Source organism: Podarcis muralis, chromosome 17 (assembly GCF_964188315.1).
Source record: "Podarcis muralis chromosome 17, rPodMur119.hap1.1, whole genome shotgun sequence".
Lineage (NCBI taxonomy): Eukaryota > Metazoa > Chordata > Lepidosauria > Squamata > Lacertidae > Podarcis > Podarcis muralis.
The window spans coordinates 33395820-33420667 of record NC_135671.1 but is presented as its reverse complement, the minus strand read 5'-3'; the positions used below and the strand labels follow the sequence as shown (position 1 = coordinate 33420667).

Below are 24848 nucleotides of genomic sequence, written 5' to 3'. Positions count from 1 at the left end.
CCCTTGTCATGCTAGAAAGTGAATTTGAGTGTCAATGAAAGGGGCTGGCTTGACAGCCCTGGAGACTGAAGTCCTCTATCTATCCACAGACCAGATACAGCACGGGCAGCGGCAGTGGCAGCGCAAGCTTTCCCCACACTGCCTCAACCCTGTGCCTCAACTCCGACTTGGAGGAACCACCTTTAAAGGTGAGAGGGGTCATTCAGTCGCCGCGCCTGTCCAGTCCTTCGCCTCACTGTGTTTTAAGACTGTCAGCAAAGTTGCCAACTCGGGTGGCGAACTTCCCTGTCCACTGAGACTACCCAGCTTGTTTTTACATGAGTAGCCAAATCAAATGTGAAATAGTAAAAACACATTCAGTGTACAGTTTTGAGCAGTGGGTTGCCAGATGGCGCATCTCCATACGAGTTAAACGGGGCTCTTTTGAAATCTTTCAGGAGGAAGATGAAGTTCCTGATGATGAGACAGTTAACCAGATGATTGCCCGGCACGAGGAGGAGTTTGACCTTTTTATGGTGAGAGTGGCTGCCTTGCTTCTTGCATTTCAAACAGGTCAGCCTTATCTTCCTGAATTCAGTCTAGTATTAAGGTATACTGGAGGGGTGTTAAGTAGTGTTAAGTAAAAGCATGACTCTGGGTTTATAAATCCTTCCAATAAAGAGTCCTTCCAATAAAGAGAAGGGTGGGGTTTTTTTGGGGGGGGGAGAAAATACAAGGTTTCTGCAAATTCTGCCCTTTCAAACCCTTAGTTCATTCAATTAACTGATTATACTTGCTTTAAAAAAATCCCAATGGCAGTGAAAGCAGGACAAGCACCATGGGTTCTTTTACAAAAAAACATAAACTTGAGGAAGCACTTGTGTTCTGGTTGACTAGGGTGGCTATTAGTCTGAGTCTCATATTATGGCAGCAGTGGTGGAGAGAATGAATAGATAGCAGGGAGTGCCATCTTATTCTTTGTGAATAAGCTGTTACCCAGTTCTAAGGCTCAGGGCAGGTGACATACGGCAGCTATTGGGTTGGATCCTATGCCCTTGGGATGCTGCTGTCCTTCTGTTTCCTCCAATAATCATGAGCCCCTCACTTTAGGGCCTTGAGAAAAAGGCAGAAGGGGGTGGGGAGGCGACTCCTCCTACCCTTCAGCCTGTGAACCCCTATGTTTACACTAGCTACAGGTTCCTAGAGGAGGGGAGAAGGTGACAGGTGAAGTTCTGGATTTTCAACAGAAAGGAGGGAAGTGGCAGCTGAATCTGGCTTCTTTCAAAGAAAATGATTGCATTGTTTGCTTCTGCTCTGATATGGTGTCTAGGGACAAGAGTTCTAACAGGTAGAACTCGATCCATGCTTTTCCATAGAAACATACACATTTCAGGTATAAACCCCTTTTGGAGCATACTTGACACGGCTTCCTCACCTTTCAGCAGGCTATCACGCATCCATGCTGACCTCCAAAGCCTGTTAAATTGAAAATAAGCCCAATTATAAAATTAATGAGATTTATGTCAGGCATATTGCAGCCCAACCTTCATCCACTAGGCAAAGGGTGGCTAACCTGTGGCGCTCCAGGTATGGTCATACTCCAGCTCCCATCAGCCCAATAAGCTTGGGAATCCTACAACATTTGGACATTGTCTTATGGACAGGGCATTCCTGGGTTTTATTTTAATGAGAGAGGCAATATATAAATATTTTAAATAAACTAACGTTGTTAGGCTCTGTCTTCTTTTGATGGCAAGTCTCACCCTACTCTAGGGACATGATGCCTGCTGGTTTTTCCCCACTATCTCTTAGCAGAAACAACTATGATTATGGCATGAATTAGTGTAATTTTTATCCTTTGTTTTCTGTATAACCCCTAGTCTGCCCAGTATGTTGCTAACACAGGCTTAGTTTCCCATTGATGACCTTCTTCTGCTTGATGGCTCTCTGAGAGCAGCTGCCCTGGGTCCAAGTAGAATATATAACCAGTATGGCCTTAGAATATATGACTAGTACAGCCAACATACCCTTTGGAGCCTTCACCTCAGGCTATTTTCCTTACAGCGCATGGACTTGGATCGCAGGCGAGAAGAAGCCCGCAATCCAAAGAGAAAGCCACGTCTAATGGAAGAGGATGAATTGCCCTCTTGGATCATTAAAGATGATGCTGAAGTAGAGAGGCTAACCTGCGAGGAAGAGGAAGAAAAGATGTTTGGGCGAGGTTCTCGTCACCGTAAGGAAGTGGACTATAGTGACTCGCTGACTGAGAAGCAGTGGCTCAAGGTATACATGGTACAGCATCGTTCTCCAATGATTTTCTAAATTTTTATTTCTACTTGTGTCTGTGTTGTCTGTCTGTGTGTCAGAAAGTTGAGGAAAATACCCAGTCTCAGAAGTTTTGATGGTCAGCTAAGACTGTGCTAGCAAGCACCGAGTTTGGCAACAATACTTTTTCTACACGATTATCAGAAATACTATGATGTTGTTAAATTGATAACCTAAATGTTGGCGTTTATAAAGTCTAGGAGCTTTCTTGAAATACACATCAACTTCACCATGCAAAACTTCTGTTGGGTATTAGGAACTCAGCTGTGTGGAAACCATGTTGCCAAATTTAAATTCAACTGATCTCCTTGACAGATTGCAAACATTTCAGATGCAGTAAGCCTGCTTGCTATGCAGCTGAGTGTTTGCTCTTCTTGCCTGTCTGGCCCAGCAAATATTTCATCCTACTTGTTGCTAGGCAGTGATCCAGAGACTGGGGGCTCTTTGGCCTGCAAGAGGCAGACTTTGGGACAGCATGGGGAGGGAATAGGAAGCTGGTCCTAAGCTGCAGTAGCCATCCCGAAGCACTGTTCCTCCTCCGAGCTTGTGCAAGAGAAAGAAAGTGCAGGCTTGGCTAACTTTGTTCTACTGCCGATCAAGCTAAGCTGGTTTTTCTTTGTGGAACATCCCAGGTGCTGAGTTAGGCTCTTATGAGTTGAAGGATTCAAGCCCAAGAGTTAATCAGCAAAGGAGGAAGAGTTGTTCTGCTTTGTTCAGCCTTCCCAAAGGGTGAGAAATTCAGTGTGCAAGCCAGGAACCAGAGAATCTTGCTATGAAATTCAGTTATGAGTTCCTCCTTCCAACCTGCTCCCTTAAGGGCATGGTGGCGAAGCCAGGTTCTCCAGCTGAATAGTGAGGCCTCCTCCCACAAGTTATGCTGTCCTGTTTGTCCAAGGCAGGGACATGTGACTAACATGGTGAACCCCCGTTTCAAGGCATTTCTTACAGCTTCGTAGAGTGAACTAAAACAAGGTGTCTTGTGCAGACTAAACACTAGACAAAGATCTGTCTACTGCACTCAGAGTCTTGGTTGTTCTTGTTGCTTAAAATACTTGAAACTTTGACATTTCTTACCACAGACTTCTGCTTGCTACCTGAAGGGAACACCCAGGCCTATGGACCAAGTGCACAGAAAGTGAGCCTGGCCTTAAGAAGATCCATAGAGCACATGACTGAAGTCATTAAGGTGGTCTCTGCCACGACTTATCCCCTCTTAGAGGCATTCTAGCCTGCCTTAAGGCCCTGAAGGAGGAGTTGTCAGAAAAATTTAAAAGCTGCAACTTCTCTTGCAAATATTCTTGTACCTCATCCATGCTATTGTTGCAAGTGCTGACTTTTTTTGAGAGAACTTATTCCTCCTTTTTCTGTTTATGGAAAAGTGCAAAGAACATCCTGGAACTGTTAAGGGGAAACGGTTTTGCCAAAGAAGGTGGCTCAAGATGCTGTCGCGTCCACTAGCTGGTCTCTGCAGACCTTGACATGTGTCTGCATCTTTGTGCTGTTTCATCTATCCCTTTGGAGAGGAGCAATGCTATAAAAACCTGTACCAATGCCTTGCCATTGGGAACTTTGGTGCTGGTCCGCAGGTGCCGTTGAGCTACATAGACCAGTGTATGTAACAGTACTAAACAACTCCTTCTGGTAACTGCCAGTAGTGTGGAAGTGAGGCTGCCCATTATGCAAGTTAGTTGCACAGTCTCATGGGCACCTGCCTGTCTTCCCTGGAACAAATTCTTTGGGAGAGGGACTGAAATGTTGAGGTGGCATGCATGCCTTGCATGCGTCAGATTCAGTCCATTTCAAGATCACCAGTGGACCACAAGCTGAGAAAAGCATCTCCTGGAGACACTAGGGAGTAGCTGATGTTCAGCAGTGTCTCTAGATGCATCATATTAATTTCCAAGGGCAGGAGGCTGAAACTCAAATTGAGAAAATGCCATTCCAGCTCTCCAGCTTCTCTGATGGTAATGACCATGCCATTAGAGATCTGCTTAAAAGACTGTGCCTCATTGCAGGCTTTTTTCACAGACCACATTGCAGCAAACCAGATTTTGAGAAGTTTATTTTGCGGAAGAGTCACTGGCATGATGACTGTTGGTGTTCCAACAGTTCCAGAGGGAAACGCAGGCATCATGCATCAGGATTCATGCAGGCAACACTTCTACTTCAACCCAGAGATTGTTCAGGCGCTTTCTAGCTTGAGACCAGCATGGGCCTTTGTCACCAAGTAGAGTATTCCTTACTGGGTTAGACGTGCGTTTGAAACCTTGCTGAGAACATGATCAGCACCTTGATGCTTTGGATTTGGGCTTTACTTTGTTGGACTTTACTCTGTTCCGAGTCATCATACGCCTTGGTGGGTAAGCATGAGCCCACCCTCTTTCATCCCCACCCCCTTCCGGAGCCGAAAATGGCACATGTGTGGATATTGCTGCTTTTAAAGAAAAAGAAATCACTTTAAACTTGTCTATATGATCAGATCAATATTTGGTGGGCACTGAAGCAAAACTATTGCCTATAACTGGTTTGTGTTCTGCTTGTGCAGACCCAGAGTAACCTGGTGGAGCAAGATATTTATTTCTGAGTGCTGTACGCATTTTGATAAGATCTATCAGTATGAAGAGAGACATTTCTAAGCCCATCTTTTTACCAAGGGGTATCCAAACCTTGTTTATACAGTGGTACCTCGGGTTACAGACGCTTCAGGTTACAGACTCTACTAACCCAGAAATAGTACCTCAGGTTAAGAACTTTGCTTCAGGATGAGGACAGAAATTGCACCGCGGCGGCGGGAGGCCCCATTAACTAAAGTGGTACCTTAGGTTAAGAACAGTTTCAGGTTAAGAATGGACCTCCAGAATGAATTAAGTTCTTAACCCGAGGTACTACTGTAAATGTAATAATTAGAAAAACAGTGCATGAACCTCAGGGTTCTGATGCTCTCACCTACCTCCAGTGAGCAGACCACTGCCCAGCAACAAATAAAACAGAAAATGTTGTCTTAGCTGAAAATTTTCTGTCCGATTGTTTATTGGACAGTAATCCATAACCTGCATGTTTCAGTGGTAGTCTGTTGGTTGTATAGTGTGCTTGTTGTTTGAGTTGTAGTGTGTGAGGTCTTAGGCTAGGAGTGGATGGTTGTACAGAGGAAGAGGTGGGTGCTCTCTAAGTCCTTCCCAGAGACCTTTTGCTTCAGCATCTGCTCCTTATTGGCTGGTCAGAGAGCGTGCCCTGTCTCTGGACTGCTACCTATCAAACAAGTAGAAACGAAAAAAGGTAAGACCACTTTTTCTGTGTTATACCATGTTTGAAGGTAGCAGGGAGGAAAATATTTTATTTTATTTTTGCTTCTGGCCTAAGTACTTTAAAAGTTAGATGCTTTATCAAAAGATAATGAAGATCATATGTTGCCAATAAGTCAGTCACTAAATATCAGAGTGACCTGCCAAGCAAGGTTATATGTTCTGCTTCTTTATTGCAGATCACCTTAGTTTTTCCCCTGACAGATTCATTGAATTCCTTTTACTATTTAAAAAATTGCAGAAGTGTAGCCATATTAGTTCTAAACAGCAAACAAACTACCATGTTTTGCATTATGAATGCCAGGGATATCTGAGCTTTCACCGAGTAAACCAGTTTGTCTCTAAGGGCGACATCTTTTCTAGAAGATGTCACATAGCAAGCACTGGCTGGCTGAAGCAGTGCAAACAAACTGGCAGGCAATCCTTGCCAGGTTTATTAATCCATTCTATGTGATGATGCTTTATATGGATGGTCCACACATTTGGTTTCTGGTCCTGAGAAGAAATGTGAGGGCAAAGCCATTCGCCAGATAAGTCTCTGTCAGACAGAACCATGTGGCACTTACTCAACTGCCTCTTTTTACAAAGCAGATATTATTCCTAGCTGGGCTGTCTTCGTGGGCATGCTTTTCTCCTGCTTCCTTACCCAGTAGCTGGATTCTCCAGGGCAGCATCTTCCTGCCTTCTGATAGGAAAGGCAGCATGTTTGGGATCTCTCTGTAACCCCTCTTTTCATGCCTGGCTTGAGCTATGCCCACTAGCAAGTAGCTGAGGCTTAACCACCAGGAACCACACTGGTCCTAATAGGCAGCCCAGCCTTCAGCTGTAATGCTTTGCAGCTACAAGGGTTGGTTTCATATTGAAGTTGAAGGAAACAGGAGACTGATCTCATCTTGGCAATTCCTTGGCACTTAAAGGAATTGTGGCAGTATCTGGAGACAACGTGCTTAGTATATTAGGTGGAGCATTTCTTGCAATCGCCTTTTTTGAACATCCCACCCTATCCAAAAGAGCAAGCAGAGGCAAGAATACCTTCTTGCGGAATGAGCGTACCCCACAGCTGGACAGTGGATCATTGACCAGAGGATCTGGAAAGGGATTAACAATGCTTTATTTCCTAGGAAAGATTTTGAAACCTGCTATAGCTTAGGGCAGTGAATGGCAAACACATTAGCCATACCAGTGAAAGGGAAATTGCTCATACATGCCTTCAAGTGTGAGGCAAGCTGGGGTTTTTTATGTTTTACATGGGACAAGGGACTCCATTTCAGTTCTGGATCAAGAAAAAGGAATGCCTTTAGCTCCCGGATACGTTTCCATTGGACTCCACATTTAATGTTTCATACTTGTGCCCTTTAAAAGTGAATTCTGCTTTCCACTAGAGCCCAATCGGAATCTAGCAAGGTCTTCACCCCATACTATGTGTTTTGGTGTTCTCTCTTGAAGAGGCACAGCAGTGTCTCACAGCTAATGTTCTGGACATCCCTTCCTGGTATGTCCTAATTGATCACAAAGCAGAGACCCCAACAAAAACATAGAAACTACATGTATTCATAGTTCCTTGAGTGATTTCACCCCACCCTCCTTCCTTTGGGGGTGTCTTGCTCTGAGTGAGACAGTAAGAACTTCAGACTTTGGAAGGGGATGAATAGAAAGCAGCATTTCTGGGGGGCCCTTTTGTTTTGACACCAGTTCTGAGAGAGATGTGGGCACTCTTCCCCCGTGCAAATGAGCTTTCCATGGTGTTTCATGTGTTGGCCAGTGCTGAGGTATAGTACCTAGTGTGTGACTAAAGAAGACCATTCCAAGAAGGCGAGTAATCTCCATATTTGGGGGGAAAGTGAGGTTGAGGCAGGGAATTTGAAAGTGGCAGATACAGTAGGTGGTGCCCCACAAAGGCCCAAGTTTCTATAGAAGAAGAGTCAGGGCAATTTCTTAGGCTCCAGACTTTTTCTTTACAGTCATTCAAGAGCCGCCTGCCTCTATCGCACTTGTTCTCTCTCTGTTCACCAAATTGACCAGAGTCAATATGACACATGCAGACTCCAGGTCTCAGTTCCTCAGCAACTGACAATAGCAACTACAGGACGTATTCCACAACTTACTATTCACCATAATTGAAAAGGTGGGTATTGAGTGTGTGGAAAGGCTGGAAGCCAGGGTGTCAGTGCCATTTAAACGAATGGCAACTAGAACCTTGTTGGCAGGCCATTCTCCTCTTAAAGTCCTATACCAGTTTTCAGGTATTATGGATAGTGCCTGAATTGCAACCTTGAGGTTAATTTGCTTTGGATGAGAGCCATGTATGACTAAAGAAAAAGGAAAGATGGGCCATTTTTACTTCTGAGTTTTCCTACTTCTGTTATACATGGCCTGCAGTTTGCTGGCCTCTATTCCTCTCCTGTGCAATCTGAAGCATTAATGTGTCTTGTTAACTGGTGGTTAGTAGCCGCGGGTCTCTTTGCAGCTTCGGAAGAATTTGCAACTGAGCTGGCAGGAAGGGGCATCCCCACACTCTCCTCTGCATTGTCACGACAGATTCCTCTGCAGAGTCCCAGCCTGCCGGCCCTGTTTAACATGAGAAGAAAAGCTCATAGGTAAGAGAACCATCTTTCCTTTCCCACCGCTACAGAGTTGCAGCCTTCCATTATCCTTTACTGGTTAACCCAGGAAATAAGTGTCTTTTGGGAAGCGGCCCATGCAGACATCCCATTCCTCACTGTGCTAGATTGCTTGGATGTTTGTGTGAATGTCTGTGTTTGATCATTTCACGGTGTGTCGTCTTCATGCTTGCTGTTCATTTTACCTGGCTGACTGAGCTGCTCCCGTCCGCAGGCCATAGAGGAGGGAACGCTGGAGGAGATAGAAGAGGAGGTGCGCCAGAAGAAATCTTCCCGCAAGCGCAAGAGGGACGTGGACGTCAGCTCATCCACACCAACCACCAGCACTCGCAGCCGGGATAAAGACGACGACAGCAAGAAGCAGAAGAAGCGTGGGAGGCCCCCGGCCGAGAAGCTTTCGCCAAATCCACCCAACCTCACCAAGAAAATGAAGAAGATAGTTGATGCTGTGATTAAATATAAGGACAGGTAACAGAAGAGCGGGGTGTTTGTTTGTCTGTTTCTAAGAAGGCACAGGACATTCTTCAGTATTTCTGCTCTCTGGGTAAAAGTTCACTTTCCTAAATCTCTCCTGGATAGACTTCCTGCTGCTGCATTTGGCTTCAATTCAAGGAAAGATATCGCGAGTTAAAAGGACACTGTGAATTAGGCACATGTCATTTACATAATTTGCATTTTATTTTCACCATCATGGAGACTCCAGACTGCAGTTGATGGGTAGACATGTTGTTCTTCTGGATGATGGCAGTGGGTTGATTCAAATATTGAAAGACACAAATGTGGGTTAATTTGTAGCCGTGCATATACATCAATATTAAAATCAGGAACTAACAAATAATCTCAGTATTACCTCTTTTATCAGTTGCCATCATTTCCCTCCATTTCTGATGTTTGTGGTTGAGTGCCGTTGTTTTTGTATCCAAAATGGCACCATCCACAAACAAAAAGGGAAGATACCAGCATGCTCAGAACTGCAGAAGTACAGAGAACCTTTCAGGCGTTAAAAGGGCCAAGCAGACAAAAAAAAATGTGGGTGCTGAAGTGGGCAGAGAATGCTGATTGCTTGGGGACAGGGAATGCAATGGAGTACCCTGGAAGAAGGCCTGGCTGATTGGCTGGAACAATGTTCATGAACATTACAAACTGCAACATTTTGTCATAGGTTCCACTTGTCTACCTTGATCCTCTTAAATACACTTGAGCTTGCTAGATCAATTACTGAGCGATTTGAAGGCTGCTGGTGATCCAGGGGGCCAGGCAATGAGCTATCCTTGCATCAGATTATTTTTGCTTAAGAGGGAAATATTAAGCCTCCAACCTTGGCTCATATTGATCATGCAACAGGATGCTCATTTCCTTCTGGTCTCTTGTGATACATCCTGACAACTTTTATTCAGGACCTCAAGCCTGAACCACCGACACTGATTTTTCCGTATTTGGAAAGGTTTAACAGAGTTGGTACTTATCCACTGGTTGCTGGTGTTCACATTCCTAAGTCAACAAAGTGATTAACTTGTGAGGATGTGACATACTGTGCAAGCCATTGATGGGTTGCTTTATTAAATACAGAACACGTCACTATTTGTAAAAAAAGTCATATTTGTATTTTGCTGTTGGTACTTCATGGCTATTGAAGACCCGTGGAGACTGTGAGCAAGCCTATTCAGAGGGAAGCAGACCTCTTTCTAATCGTCTTCCTTTTTCTTGTCTTGTAGCAGCAGTGGACGCCAGCTTAGTGAAGTCTTCATCCAACTTCCTTCTCGCAAAGAGCTTCCAGAGTACTATGAACTCATCCGCAAACCAGTGGACTTCAAGAAAATAAAGGTAATTATTCTTGCCTCATTGTAGCAGCACAACATTCACCTTTATGTTCTCATATTTCCAAAATTCTAATACTACCAACCATGTAAGGTAGTTGGAAAATGTTCCTGCCGGCCATCCTGATTAGGGCATCTATCATTTTATGTCACTAGTACAATTTGTTGTTCACACAAGATGATAGTGGACTCCAGGGAAGAAGCCCACCATGTGGAACACCCTCCCATCACATGTCAAGGAAATAAACTATCTGACTTTTTGAAGACACCTGAAGGCAGCCCTGTTTAGGGAAGTTTTGAGTGTTTGATGTTTTGCCTTGTTTTTAATATTCTGTTGGGAGCAGCCCAGGGTGGCTGGGGAAACCCAGCCAGATGGGCGGGGTATAAATAAATAAATGATGATGATGGCAAACAGCACCTGATCCCATCACTGCAGGGCTATTCTAAGGATTTGTCATGGCCTGTTAAAGCTGAGTTTCCATGCCGTAGTTGCCAACTGTGGAAAAGCAATGCCATCTCTAATTGATCACAGGAATAGCTCACTTTTTCTCTCTTGGTTTTGAAAGTCCATTTTACAAAGTGTTGAAGTGCTGTACTTAATGCCATTCACCACAACAAAGGCAAATGAACAGGAATTGGCCAATGCAACACAGTTGTGACAGATGTGTAGCAACATCCACAGTGGGGAGACCCAGTATTTTTCTGCATTATTTGTAGGATCACTTTTTGGTAGGCTTGTAAGAACAGTGCACACAGCTCTTGCAGTTTCAGCAGCAGTGCATTGATCCAGTTTTGCTCTACATCTTGTGTTGATCTGTTAGGTTGGATGCTGTAGACCTTATTTTAACACATTAATTTTTCATTGCGTTTTAATATCCTTGAAAGCAACCTCAATAATGTGCGGTTACCTGAAGTGTGATCCAGTTCTGCTGGCATACTAAACTGATCTCCAAATGGTGTTGTGTCTGTCAAATTGGGTCAGTCTTTAATGTGTTACAAGACACTTTTGCTGCAACAGGCTGTTGCCCTTCTGGAATATGTGGCATAGTGGTTAAGAGTTGTGAACCATTAGAAACCCTGGTTGAAGTGTCACACCTATCATGAACTCGTTAGGTTTCCTTATCAGACAATGTAAATAGTAAAGGTGCCACCCAATTGTGTACATCCACAATTGTATCTACAATTGTGTCCCTCTTTTAAGCTGTTAAAAGGTAAAGGGTCCCCTGACCATTAGGTCCAGTCGTGACTGACTCTGGGATTGCAGCGCTCATCTCACTTTATTGGCCGAGGGAGCCGACATACAGCTTCCGGGTCATGTGGCCAGCATGACTAAGCCGCTTCTGGTGAACCAGAGCAGCGCACGGAAACGCCGTTTACCTTCCCGCCAGAGCGGTACCTATTTATCTACTTGCTCTTTGACACGCTTTCGAACTGCTAAGCTGGCAGGAGCAGGTGCCGAGCAATGGGAGCTCACCCCATTGCGGGGATTCGAACCGCCGACCTTCTGATCGGCAAGTCGTAGGCTCTGTGGTTTAACCCACAGTGCCACCCGCATCCCTTCTTTTAAGCTGTTATTGTGCCACAAATAACTAGCATGGGAAGATATGGGTCAGCAGGCTAGTAACTTTTATAGACTTCACTGAAGGACTGCCTCTTTCTATGGTGGAATATAAAAAACGCTGTGAAAATGCTTTTTTAAAAGAACATTTTGAAAAGTACATTGACTTGAGTGTCGCATTTGTATATTACACTTTACAACATATTTAAAACGTTTCACTTGCAGCTGAATCCTAGGAAGAGCAATTGAGCCCTAGCCTGGGCAAGGCTGAGTAGGAGGATGTGTTTAGTTTCTTTCTGCTTTGCCAACCCCTTTTTATGTTAATACAACATACTATTATAGATGGTTTTACATGGTTTAATGCAGTGGGCAGTTGTTGCTTTTACTCCCATTACTTTTAAATAGTGATGACTTCTGTGCAGACATGACCTGGAACCTGTCCCTTTTGTTCCCTTTCCTTTTCAGGAGCGCATCCGGAACCACAAGTACCGCAGCCTGAATGATCTGGAGAAGGATGTCATGCTCCTGTGTCAGAACGCACAGACTTTCAACCTTGAAGGCTCTCTGGTAAGGCAGTTGCCGCTGTCGTATGAATGGCATGGATGTCCCTGTCCATGCAAAGAAAGGTTCACTGCATCTCTCCCCCTTGAGTCCCTCAAAGTGCGCATTGAACTAGACCTCTTGTTCTGGAACTGGAATTGTCAAAACCCGATTGCCAGCTGTTTATCCTTAGAACAAGTAGCTGCTGTTGTGTCATCCCAGTTATCACAGGGGTTGTAATTTTTTATGGAACCGTGGTATGTTGGCAATGCATGAAGCAAGTTCCGAGGTTTCATAGAATTATTATTTGCTGCGTCATGAGGTTTTCTGAGACTTCAGTGGTGTGTGTATAATATGAAGTGCCTTGAACACTCAGAAGCACTTTCAGCATGAGCCCTGAAAAGATTTCTCTTTGAGCAAAAGCATTGTGACAGTGTAGCATGATAGTAAACATGTGGACTAGTTTTGTGGAGCTAGGATTTTACCCTAAAATGTGATTTGCATGTTCCTTGCAGATTTACGAAGACTCGATTGTGTTGCAGTCTGTCTTCACCAGTGTGAGGCAGAAAATTGAAAAAGAGGAAGACAGTGAAGGCGAAGAGAGCGAAGAAGAGGAAGAAGGAGAAGAGGAAGGATCTGAATCTGAATGTGCGTACTTGCTTGCTTGCCAAGGTTTCTTTTGTAAAAAGTATGTGTATGCAGTTTAGTAAAAGAAAATGCCTGAAAGGAGGAACCAGAAAGTCAGCAAATTGGTATTGGATTGAGCCACGGTCTCATGTTCTATGTACACTCAGAGCAGCATATAGGGGAAACCCTTGTGCTGCCACTGTTTTCTCTATACTTGGAGACTTCTTGATTTTCTTGTAGGAAAAAAAACCCATATGGGTTTTCATTGTGCAGATGCAGAGCCTTACTGTCATTGCTCAGAACCAGGTGGAGGTGAAAGTATTGGTTCTTGATTTAAAAAGGCAATGAAGTACAGGTGGCATAAAGGGAGTTAGGCTATATAACGATGAAGCCTTGTCATGAATGGTATTGCATTTCCATTCCTGTGTTCTTTGCTCATGAAGAGATGGGAGCACACAGAAATGGGGACAGAGAGAAGAGCATGAAGGCTGATTCTATCCTGTTGTGGCCTTGCCAATCTTACCTTTTTCTCTTTCCCCTCAGCTCGTTCTGTCAAAGTGAAGATTAAACTGGGCAGGAAGGAGAAAGCACAAGACCGGATGAAAGGACGCAGGCGCACCAGCCGTGGGTCACGGGCCAAACCTGTAGTTAGTGATGATGATAGCGAGGAAGAGCAAGAAGAGGTAACTGCAGGATGTCATTCCCCTCACACTGTTGCCAGTGGTTCTCAAAGGAGTCTTCAAGGATGGATTTGTGCAATTCCAGTGAAGGGAAAGGGGCAAAGAAAGGAAGACAGACAAGTCCTTTTACAGTTTAGGCAAGCACAGAAGTGGATCCCACTGCTCATGATCCAGCCTCTTGGGTTTGGAGTAGTGGACAAAATGCTGAGTTAGAGCCAGGGGCCACTACTCATCCATGAAATTTCCTGGATGACTTTAGGCCAGTATACCAGTCTAATCTATCTCTGGCTGCTGTGAGGATAAAGGGGGAGGGCACCCTGCATAAAAAAATGAATTGTCTAAAAAAGAGTGACATATATTATTTTTCTTTCTCCATCAGGATCGCTCAGGAAGTGGCACCGAAGATGATTAAAGAGACATTCCATGGTGCAGACCTCAAAGCATCCGTCTTTCCAAAGCAGAGATGCTGTATTCCCTTAGCTGCAACGGGTAGCAAGAAACGTAGTGTCGGATGTGGGCAAACTGTATAAAACTCTTCCATATTTATACTGCAGTGAAGATGTAGGACTTGTTTGTGTCTTGCCTTGTCCTCACATCAGTAGCATTTGTAACAGCATTAACTGTTTTAAAAAAGAATTATGAATTGGGGAACACTTGATATATATTTTTTTTCTTTTTATGGCAGTACTATTTTCAGTTGCAGTATTGAATCACTGTAGTTTTAACCTGTGGGTGCATGTGTGTAGCAGTCCACTTCCTAGTACTGTATTTTATGAAAACAGGTTGAGCAGCCAGCTGCCCACCAGGTGAGGAGAGGGTGGCAGTGGCAACTGTGTGTCACTGGATTTCAAAACAGTAATAAATTAAGCAAAAAGTACACCCCTTTGTCTGTGTGATGCTTTCATCTTGCCGTGTCAGCTAAATAAATTCCTCCAACTGTTGCCATTTTTAAATAGCTCCTTATCTTGACGGATCTCACAGCATCAGGGGTGTCTGTTTGAGACCATTAACCAGCATTCTGTCTCACATTACAAGCCTTTCTTAAAATCACACCCATTTCCTTGCCTCTCTTGTGATACCAGTTTTATGTCATTTTTTCCTACCCCCCAAAAATCCATATTCCTTGAACAAACACCCAGCTGTTGGAATCAAATATTTATACAAAGCACAGACATACAAAAAGTAAATTGCTGCAGCAAATTAACGTCTGTGGGCCAGTTATTTTCTCCATACAGCCCCAAAACTGTGGCAGGTGCTGTTATGTTGAAGACACTGAAGGAGAGGGAAGTCCAAAGCAAAGCCTATCATGTTCCCAAGTTTGGCAAGGGGTCATTTTCAGAAACAGGTGGAAGGCAGGAAACTGGGGAAGCCAAGAAATGGCAGAGACCATTTCACAGGAGCAAGGATGGTTCACAGCACCAGAATATACCAGGACCCAAAACTGGGAGGAGCAAACAGGATCATGGGAACAATTTGAGGTGGTGGTGCTTAGCCCTTGGGAGTCACCCATGGCACTCTTACCCAGTTTGGTGAGCTATGTTCGCCTAGTATGGCTGAGGCTTCTCAGGTGATCACAGTCTGTGTAACTGGCTGATGCCCGGCACCATCACAATCGGTGTACTTCTGTACCAAAGAGCGGAAGGCCTTCCACACGGCTGCATCACGACAGCAGATGGTGCCACCCCCACGGTATTCCTCCGCACGATTGCGGTTCATGTCCCCAACACAGGCCCAGCCAGGATCACTCTCTGTGCTCACACACCACTTGGAATGGTCCACCATGGAAGCAAAGGAAATGGCTGCATGCTGGAAAGCTATTTCCTCCATATTGTAGACTCGGAAGTGCCCGGAACAATTGGAAGGCAGGATCCCTCTGGACCTGAGCCAGAACTGGACGTAGAGGTTACTGGCGAGAGTTTGGGCCAGCCAGCCTGAGTAGAGATCTGGGTAGAGGAAAAGTTCTTATGAGAAGAGCCTTGACATGACCGTGAGGACATATTACCACCCCTTCTTTTAAACGTGTTGCTTCTTTTAAACATCTCCCATCGCCTCCCTTTTCAGCTGGTCCCATCTCATCACCTACCATCGTCAAAGGCACGAAACTTTGCAAAGCTGATAAATTCCTTGCCCCCCACCGATCTGAGGGCCACGGTGGAGTTCCAAGGCTCCTCCTCAATGTGTTGCCCCTCTGAAGCATTCAACAAGGCAGGCAGGTCCTGGGCAAAAGTTCCTTCCACATGATGATCATAGACCAGAGGCTCAGTGTAGAGCAGCTGATTCCCTGCAGCAGAGAGACAACATGTGGCACATCAGAGACACTGGCTTGTAAAAGAGCTGTCCCCAAGCTGAAAAACCTAATAGAGACACTCAAGATTTACATGGGTGGCATCAGATATGCCAGGTACAGGCTCCATCGACCATCCCAGCCAATAGACCTACCTGAGCTATGTTTCATGCCTAAGGGCAAACTCCTGTGTATGTAAACCTTACATACCAGAGGTATATAGGACAGGGAGAGGGATGAGGGATAGCTTGCCCCATCTGTCCTTGAAAATGACTGGCATGGCATATGCATCTTGTATCACAGCCTTGTCAGGGGCAGGAGAAACGCTGTCTTGTTGACCCATTTCCCTACCAAAGCAGCTGGGTATCTATCCGGCAAAGTTAGCTGAGAACAGATAGCCTTCCAAGCCCAACTGTAGCAATTCTGTTCCTTGCTCTGGTTCCACTAGATCATAGATGAACTGGATCCTTTTCTCCTAACTTTCCCTGTCCTGTGGCATATTTTCACGAAGCTGGGGATAGTCTCAAATAGTACAGGGGCCAATTTCTGTCTTAAGCTACTCTGTAAAGTACCACGTACCCCTATGGTTCTGTATACAGGTCTGGTTCATACAAAACACATGTCAATGAAACAGAATTTGTAGGGGAATCCTACCATAGGGAAGCCCTAGCCCTTCCCTACCAGGAGCCTGGAAAGAATCCCAGAGTTCTGACTTCCAGTATCAATATTCTGTCTGTATCAAGATCCTACACCTACCAATCTCTTTGAATTGGCCATAGGGAAGTGTGATGCACAGGAAGGTCTGCCCATAGGATAGGCCACTGTGAGGCCAGTCATACTGCTCATCTGCACTGGGCGGGAAATGAGGAGTGCTGTGAAGCAGCCAGAATCCCTGTGTTTTGTCTAGCAGGATGACTCCTAGAAGGGGAAACAAAAACAAAAGTGGGGGTTGAAACTTAACCCAGGTGTGCTGAAGTTCCAAGAGTGTTGTGCCAGGTGCCCAGGTGGCTGGTCTGGCCAAGTCATGATCTACAGCCACCACACAAGTTGACAATAACGCAGAACCAGTAGCTGAAGTTCTCAACCTTCTTCAAACTTAGGACACATTTGCTGCGCTCCTTTGCATGCATTTGGAGAAGGGGGGGTCTACCTTTTGTATGGCCATTGAGGCTGGAGAAAAGCTCATCTGGAGGCTCATAATTGAGGCTGGAGACAAACTCCCTTGGGGGCTCATCATTGTAAAGGACATAGGCTGTTTGCTCCTCCTGGGTGAGAAATGAAAGATAGGGTGGTTAGAGAACTGGTCTATTTTCCAAGCTTTCCCCTTCACTGAGTTTACGGAAGCAGCCAATACTTTAGTCCCTCCTCTGGGCCAGGCACTCAAGAGCCAGCCAAACTGCACAAGGAGTCCAGGTAGCTGCACTACTGGCAAATGTAAAAGGGGTGTTTAAAAGCTTCCCCAAAGCTGGAAAAGCACTAATGAGACCTTGGGAAGGAGGCGGGAGGAATATAGGATCCTGTGTTGAGCCCTCACGCCTTCTTCCCAAAGCCCAGCACCTCCATTACGTGACAGCATGAGGGGAGGCAGCAGGGGGGCTGGAGGGGGCTTCCAAAGTTGGCAAGTGCTGCCAAAAAAAGGCCTTGAGGGCTGCATGTGGCCCTTGGGCCACCCTGCTGTAAAGGATCCTTGGCTGGACCTTGGAGATCATGCAGCACTTCTTGCAGGAGCCACAAAATAAATCTGAGCTTTAGGGCCATCGCTCAGTAGCAGAGCATCTTGTTTTGCATGCAAAAGGTTCCAGTTTCCATCTCTGGCATTCCAAGCAGTATGAGGAAAGGTTCCTGCCTGAAACTAAAGAGGCCAACAGCTAGTCTTTGCAGACAGCACTGAGCTAAATGGACTAACGGCCTCACTAGGTATAAGTCGGCTTCCCTTTTAAAGTAATTAACCTATTGGGAAAGCCTGGGCTCTAATCTAGCCAACTGAGACAGTCAGCCAGTGGACAGTGAGCCAGTCTACCTGGAGTGAAGGCTTTTGTTGCTTTGGGCTAGAATTGAGCCTTTGCAACCAACGTCACCCTTCCTATCACTCCTACTCATTTGGGATACTGGAAAAGCAGCCTCACGCCTCCTTTTCTCAGACTCACCTGTCTCCCGGATGCCTTTTTGTACAGCTGCTGTACAGTCCGTCCCACGGCTCCTTCGGTACTGTTCATCAGGCTTTTGCCTTGTACCCAGCCCTGGGTCTGGCCGTCTAGATACATGTACCGCATGCCCTCTGCTGGGGGGCTATGATGGGGTTTGGGCAGCTTGTAGGCAATAAACCTGAAACCCAAAGCCCATTAGAAATCACACACCTTGCCACACAGGGGACAGAAGTCTGCCCTTTCCACTTAGTAACCATGTTGCCCACCTGTGCCCTAACTAGACATTCCTAGTTTACAATCCCCTTTTCAAATATCCTACCCACATTTGTTAGGAGTGTAAAATCCTTATTTATTTATTTTATTGGTTAAAGCACCCTGAAAACTTTGCAGAAGCATAGTATGTAAACCTCATAAAATAAAACAAGAGTAATAAAAGCAATCAGGTCCAAGGAAACACACACCAATCCACAGGCTGCCCAGAGTCGTCATAGCAGGAAATGCTCCCCGAGACGGCACTGTGGAGGACGGACCCAGACAACAGCAGCAGGATGCGCAGCATGAGGCCTTTGTCTGAAGTCCCTGCAAGGAATACAGCAACAGCAATGAGTGATGGTCAAGAAGTAGCCTTGAAAAGGATACAGTACCTTGTATCCTTGGTGATTGCAGCCCCGTTTCTGAATTTTCAGCTTCCATTGCAACAAAGCATCTTCAGCGCTTTTACTGACATGAAGGCAGATTTGTTTTTATCCAATTGCTCTCCAAGGGATAGAACAAGGAAAACAGACTCCTTAGTTAGCCCCTTACTGACCAAGCTGCATAGGACCTTCTCTTGGCCCTTTTTCTTTCCTGTTTATTTCCATGAGCACTCCCTATTAACAGCAGGTAAGAATGAGCTAATGGGACATGGCTGGCGCTGTGGTCTAAGCCACTGAGCCTCTTGGGCTTGCCAATCAGAAGGTTGGCGGTTCGAATCCCCGCGACGGGGTGAGCTCCCGTTGCTCGGTCCCAGCTCCTGCCAACCTAGCAGTTTGAAAGCATGCCAGTACAAGTAGATAAATAGGTACTGCTCTGGCGGGAAGGTAAACGGCGCTGCTCTGGTTTCGCAAGAAGCAGCTTAGTCATGCTGGCCACATGACCTGGAAAAACTGTCTGCGGACAAATGCTAGCTTCCTCGGCCTGTAAAGCGAGATGAGCGCCGCAACCCCAGAGTCATCCGTGACTGGACTTACTGTATTTTTCGCCCCATAGGGGGCACTGGCCCATAGGGCGCACCTAGGTTTTTTTTGGGGGGGGGAATAAAGAAAAAAAATTATTTCCCCCCCAGGCGCAGGGCTGGGGCGGGGGAAGCCTGAGCTTCCCCCGACCCCAGCCCCCAGAACAGGCTGCTATCCTCAAGCCTAGGGAGCCCGGCACGACGTCACATCAGTCTCCCCAGGTTTGCGGAGAGCTGCCCGAAGCCCGTGGTGCGCTCTGCTGCGCGCCCCAGGCTTTGGGATGCAGACAGCTCTCCGCAAGCCTAGGGAGACCGGAGCGACATCACACCGGTCTCCCACGGCTTGCAGAGAGCTGCCTGAAGCCCGGGGTGCGCTTCGCTGCGCGCCCCAGGCTCCGGGATGCAGGCAGCTCTCCACAAGCCGTGGGAGCCCGGCGGGAACTCCCATGGGCTCCCACGGCTTGCGGAAGGCTTCCTGAAGCCTGGAGATCGAGAGGGGTCGGTGTGCACCGACCCCTCTCGCTCTCCAGGCTTCAGCGAAAGCCTGCATTCGCCCCATAGGACGCACACGCATTTCCCCTTCATTTTTGGAGAGGGGAAAGTGTGTCCTATGGGGCGAAAAATACGGTAACTGTCAGGGGTCCTTTACCTTTTTAAAGAATGAGCTCAAGTACCAGCTGTCGGTCAGTAGCTGCTAACAGGGGTTCCAGCATCATATTGCAAGATCCTGAAGAGTTTGCTCACGTGAGGAATGCCACCAGCTACATATGGGACTGAGAGCTACAAGAGCAACGCCCCTCTTAAGACAAGGAGCTAGAAAGCGCAACAACGGATCTGAAACACATGATGACATTTACACCCAAGAAGATTTCAGGATTCAGCATCTCCCACTCCACACAAAGGCGTACAGTGGTGCCCCGCAAGACGAATGCCTCGCAAGACGAAAAACTCCCTAGACGAAAGGGTTTTCCGTTTTTTGAGTCGTTCCGCAAGACGAATTTCCCTATGGGCTTGCTTCGCAAGACGAAACGTCTTGCGAGTTCTTGCGAGTTTGTTTCCTTTTTCTTAAAGCCGCTAAGCCGCTAATAGCCGTGCTTCGCAAGACGAAAAAACCGCAAGACGAAGAGACTCGCGGAACGGATTAATTTCGTCTTGCGAGGCACCACTGTACTTTACTCTTTGGTGGGGAAAGCAAACAAATCCTAGGTAGATATGCTCCCTAAGAGTCAAGAAAGCCTACCAACTGACCATGACGAAAGAGCCCCGGGGCATGTGCAGAGCATTGAGCAGTTTTAAGCTCAGAGAAGGAAAGACCTGGGATTGAAAGAGCTGCTGGTGATTGGGAGATCTATCAGATCAGGGATGGGAAACCTCTTTTATTAATATTCTGTTTTACAATTTAGAATATTTATTTAAATAACCTTAAAATATAAATGTCTTCCCTTCTTCTCTTTCCATGGTTCATTTTGCCTAACATAAATCCGTGCTTATTTTATATAAAGTAAACCATTCAGTATTTATTCTATTATCACATCCATCAAAACTTATTTACACTGTTGAATTTATCTTAATGCTGTTGACGTTTTCAAGTGTACACAATTTTCCCCTATATATTCAATAAACATTTTTCAATCCTCTTTAAACATATGCTCTTCAGGTCAAAGGGGTGATGATACAATGGGCTAAAGATTTTGGATATAATATTCAGTTAGAATCTTAGGAAAGTTTGTGGAAGGAAGGTACTGTATTAACTTTACTGCATGCAGTGCACTTAAAGAAAATGTTATGAAAATGATGTACAGATGGTATTTAACACCAGCTAAATTGGCTAAAATGTACAAGACTAATGAGTGCTGGAAATATAAGGATAAGAAAGGTATCTTCCACCACATGTGGTGGACTTATTGAAGAGGTAAACGCTTTCTGGGAAATGGAATATAATGAGTTAAAGAAAATGTTTAAAAATACTTTTGTTAAAAAACCAGAAGCCTTTTTACTGGGTGTAGTGGGTGAAAAGATACCAAGGGAAGATAAAAGACTGTGGCAATAATTATTTTAGCCCAAAAACGGAAATAAGAAGTACCAATGAAAGAGGAGTGGCAGATGAAGATGGTGGACTTTGCAGAACTGGCGAAGCGGACAGGAAAAATCCGAAACCAGCACGACCAAGTATTCCAAAAGGATTAGAATAAATTTATATGATATTGGAGAGATTGTTGTAAGCAATTAACATCACTACCAGGGTTGTCTGAAGACCTGTAATGAGAACTTTTCTATCTTTCTATAGTAAATTAAATTTGGAGTCACTCTGTAATTGTAATTAGAATTGGAAAACGTATAAATTGCAATGATATAAAGGTTAATTTTGAAAGCTATGAGGTGGGAGGGAAGGAAGTCAATAGGCTCTAAGCACCAGGGCAGTATAGTGGATAATGATGATGTGAATCTATACAGTGGTACCTCAGGTTAAGTACTTAATTTGTTCCGGAGGTCTGTTCTTAACCTGGAGCTGTTCTTAACCTGAAGCACCACTTTAGCTTATTGGGCCTCCTGCTGCTGCCGCGCCCAATTTCTGTTCTTATCCTGAAGCAAAGTTCTTAACCTGAAGCACTATTTCTGGGTTAGTGGAGTCTGTAACCTGAAGCGTATGTAACCTGAAGCGTATGTAACCCGAGGTACCACTGTATATTAAGTGGAAAATAAATTTTGTGTGTGTGTGTGTGTTCTTCAGTAATAAGACGAAAGAGGGACAGGGTTGGACTAGATGACTCGCAGTCTCCCCTGGAGGCGTGGGTTCGAATCCCACTTCTGACAAAGAGCTCCAATATTTTAAAATCCTATCTGGATAGCTCAGTTGGTTAGAACATGGTGCTGATAGCGCCAAGGTTGCAGGTTTGATCCCTGTATGGGACAACTGCATATTCCTGCATTGCAGGGGGTTGGACTAGATGATCCTCAGGGTCCCTTCCAACTATGATTGTATGTATGACTCTGGGGGTCCCTCCCAACTTCTTCCCTCACTGGAGAGGCATGCTTTCCCTGCCTGACTCCACGGCGTACTCTGCACATGCCCAGGAGCTCTCTCTGTGATTACCTGCTGCCAGTCTTGTGGGCGGCGCCAGAGAGGCGGGGGGGGGAGAAAAAGGAGGGCAAGCGCCCCCCAGAAGGAGCTCTGCCCCCTCTCACTTGCCCACCGAGAGAGACGCTGGGCCCCTTCCGTCCCTTTTCTGACAGGGAAAGAAGCCATTCCCGGCGGCGCTTCCTTCTCTCGCCGCCGCCCCCCCCGCGCCCCGGGACCAAGAGGGGCTCAGAAGGGGTGGGGGGGTCCCTCAAACTGCAAACTGGGTCGCTTACCCAGCTCTCTCTCCGGAGGCGCCGCCGCCGCCCTCAGCCAAGTGCGGGAACCGAAGAGACCGAGGCGCCGCTGACACAGAACTCGGCCACTTTCGCTCGCTTCCCCAAAATACAGCCGGCGACCCAGGGAAGCTGTGGGGTGGGGTGGGGATGGGTCACGTGCCCGCGTTTGGCCCCTCCCACCCCGCCTCCCGCGGCGCCTTTCTCTGGGCGGGGCGGGCGCAGGTTGGGGCGCGCCGGCTCCGCTCGCGTCTTGCGCGCAATCTGCGCTTTTATCGGCAGCCGAGTGATTCACGGCGGAGGGAAGGCGGGCGCGCTCTCGGGCGCCCCTAGAGGAAAGGCAGGGAACCGGGGGAGCCTGGGAGGTGCGCGCAGAGGGCGGGGGTCCTCGTTTTTTTGTGCGCAAAAGTTCTATTATTATTATTATTGTTGTTATTATTATTATTATTATTATGTGAAATATACTTGGAGTCGAGAGTGGATTTCATGCTCTTTATTCAGCTCATAGTGGTGTGGAGGAATGGAAGTTCCCCCAGAATGTCTGCTTTATATACATTATTTACACAATGGGCCCCACGTGATTGGCTAATTCCAGGATTCTCCTGTAGGCCAATCATGTTGTGGATTCACTTCCACCTGGAGCTGGATTGGGTGGCTCCTGTGAACCAATCAGACTGCTACATTCTGGATCCTATTGTTCTAGGACCAATCAGACTGCTGCATTCGGAATCCTATTGTTCTAGGACCAATCAGACTGCTGCATTCGGAATCCTATTGTTCTAGGACCAATCAGACTGCTGCATTTTGGATCCTATTCAACTCAGTACATAACATTATATTTATGCTTTTCAGATTTATACATTTCACCAACTTCAAAATTGCTGTCAGATCATTAGTCATATGTGTGCATATATATATATGCAATTTATGATTTTCAGGTTTATGCATTCCAATAATTTTACAGTCATTTTAACATTTCAAAACTTGACTTCATTCCCCCTCTTTCTCCATTTCCTTACGTTTATTTTCAATATCTTCTGCATATCCAAATTGACTTAATTTGCTCATGTATTCATCTGCTTTAAATATATACTCTTATGAAACTGTAGGTTATTACAATAATCCTGCCAATGTTCTTATCTGTTTACAATTTATCTGCAAGTATTCAATAAACCATTTCCATTATTTTATAAAAAGTTGTCTTGATTTCTTATTCTTTATTCCATAAGTTTCATATCCATTTTTCCTTTGCTGGGACTTCTACTTCTTTCCATTTTGGGGCAAGTAACATTCTTGCTGCTGTAGTAGCATACATGAATAAGTTTCTATACTGTTTAGGTAGTCCCTATAATTCTAATAATAATAATAATAATAATAATAATAATAATAATAATAATAATAATATATTTGTACCCCCCCATCTGGCTGGGTTTCCCCAGCCACTCTGGGCGGCTTCCACAAAGACCAAACATACACTAATATGTCATACATTAAAAACTTCCCTGAACAGGGCTGCCTTAAGATGTCTTCTGAATGTCAGGTAGTTGTTAATCGCTTTGACATCTGATAGGAGAGTGTTCCACAAGGTGGGCGCCACTACCGAGAAGGCCCTCTGCCTGGTTCCCTGTAGCTTTGCTTCTCGCAAAGAGGGAACCGCCAGAAGGCCCTCGGTGCTGGACCTCAGTGTCCGGGCAGAACTATGGGGGTGGAGACGCTCCTTCAGTTATACTGGGCCAAGGCCGTTTAGGGCTTTAAAGGTCAGCACCGACACTTTGAATTGTGCTCGGAAACGTACTGGGAGCCAATGTAGGTCTTTCAAGACCAGTGTTATGTGGTCTGGGCAGCCGCCCCCAGTCACCAGTCTAGCTGCCGCATTCTGGATTAGTTGTAGTTTCCGGGTCACCTTCAAAGGTAACCCCACATAGAGCGCATTGTGGTAGTCCAAGCGGGAGATAACTAGAGCATGCACCACTCTGGCGAGACAGTCTGCAGGCAGGCAGGGTCTTAGCCTGCGTACCAGGTGGAGCTGGTAGTCAGCTGCCCTGGATACAGAATTGCCCTGCGCTGTGAGTCCAAAATCGACAGCTGTGAGTCCAAAATGACTCCCAGGCCACGCACCTGGCCCTTCAGGGGCACAGTTACCCCATTCAGGACCAGGGAGTCCTCCACACCAGCCCGCCCCCTGTCCCCCCAAAACAGCATAATGTTCTTTTGGGAACATTCAGGCCTTGGAGAAGCAACTTGTCGAGGAAAGAGTTCAACTGCCTGTCAAAGAAACTCATCAAATCCGACACGGCCAAAAAAAGAAAAGGCGGCCAGTCCTCCTCACTAATGATAACCAGTGTGATAAGTTGTTCCACAGTGATGTTCTTCATCTCTTACATGCTATTATCATTATTAA

The 24848-nt window shown here is 45.8% G+C and overlaps 2 protein-coding genes across 20 annotated transcripts in view; one reads left to right on the top strand and one right to left on the bottom strand.

Annotated features, from left to right (window-relative positions):
• SMARCA4 (SWI/SNF related BAF chromatin remodeling complex subunit ATPase 4) overlaps positions 1 to 14326 on the top strand; it is a 59613-nt gene extending 45287 nt beyond the window's left edge. For 8 of the 19 annotated variants that reach the window (XM_028712292.2, XM_077921302.1, XM_028712293.2 and 5 more), the window contains 9 exons: positions 90 to 188; positions 438 to 515; positions 2044 to 2271; positions 8442 to 8695; positions 9943 to 10051; positions 12068 to 12169; positions 12658 to 12790; positions 13313 to 13452; positions 13829 to 14326. In XM_028712292.2, the coding sequence (XP_028568125.2) occupies positions 90 to 188; positions 438 to 515; positions 2044 to 2271; positions 8442 to 8695; positions 9943 to 10051; positions 12068 to 12169; positions 12658 to 12790; positions 13313 to 13452; positions 13829 to 13861 (1176 nt within the window). In that variant the 3' untranslated portion in view covers positions 13862 to 14326. The remainder of the gene's footprint in view (positions 1 to 89; positions 189 to 437; positions 516 to 2043; positions 2272 to 8441; positions 8696 to 9942; positions 10052 to 12067; positions 12170 to 12657; positions 12791 to 13312; positions 13453 to 13828) is intronic. The other 11 variants (XM_028712299.2, XM_028712307.2, XM_028712305.2 and 8 more) reach the window with 6 other exon arrangements.
• Positions 14327 to 14589: 263 nt separating this feature from the next.
• Positions 14590 to 22715, bottom strand: DNASE2 (deoxyribonuclease 2, lysosomal). Its single transcript, XM_028712309.2, has 7 exons — positions 22448 to 22715; positions 18342 to 18459; positions 17881 to 18058; positions 16884 to 16998; positions 16490 to 16651; positions 15533 to 15730; positions 14590 to 15392 (listed from the first exon to the last, which is right to left on the bottom strand). The coding sequence occupies exons 2-7, from the start codon at positions 18437 to 18439 to the stop codon at positions 15013 to 15015; spliced, it is 1131 nt and encodes a 376-aa protein (XP_028568142.2). The 5' UTR covers positions 18440 to 18459; positions 22448 to 22715; the 3' UTR covers positions 14590 to 15012.
• Positions 22716 to 24848: the final 2133 nt, after the last annotated feature.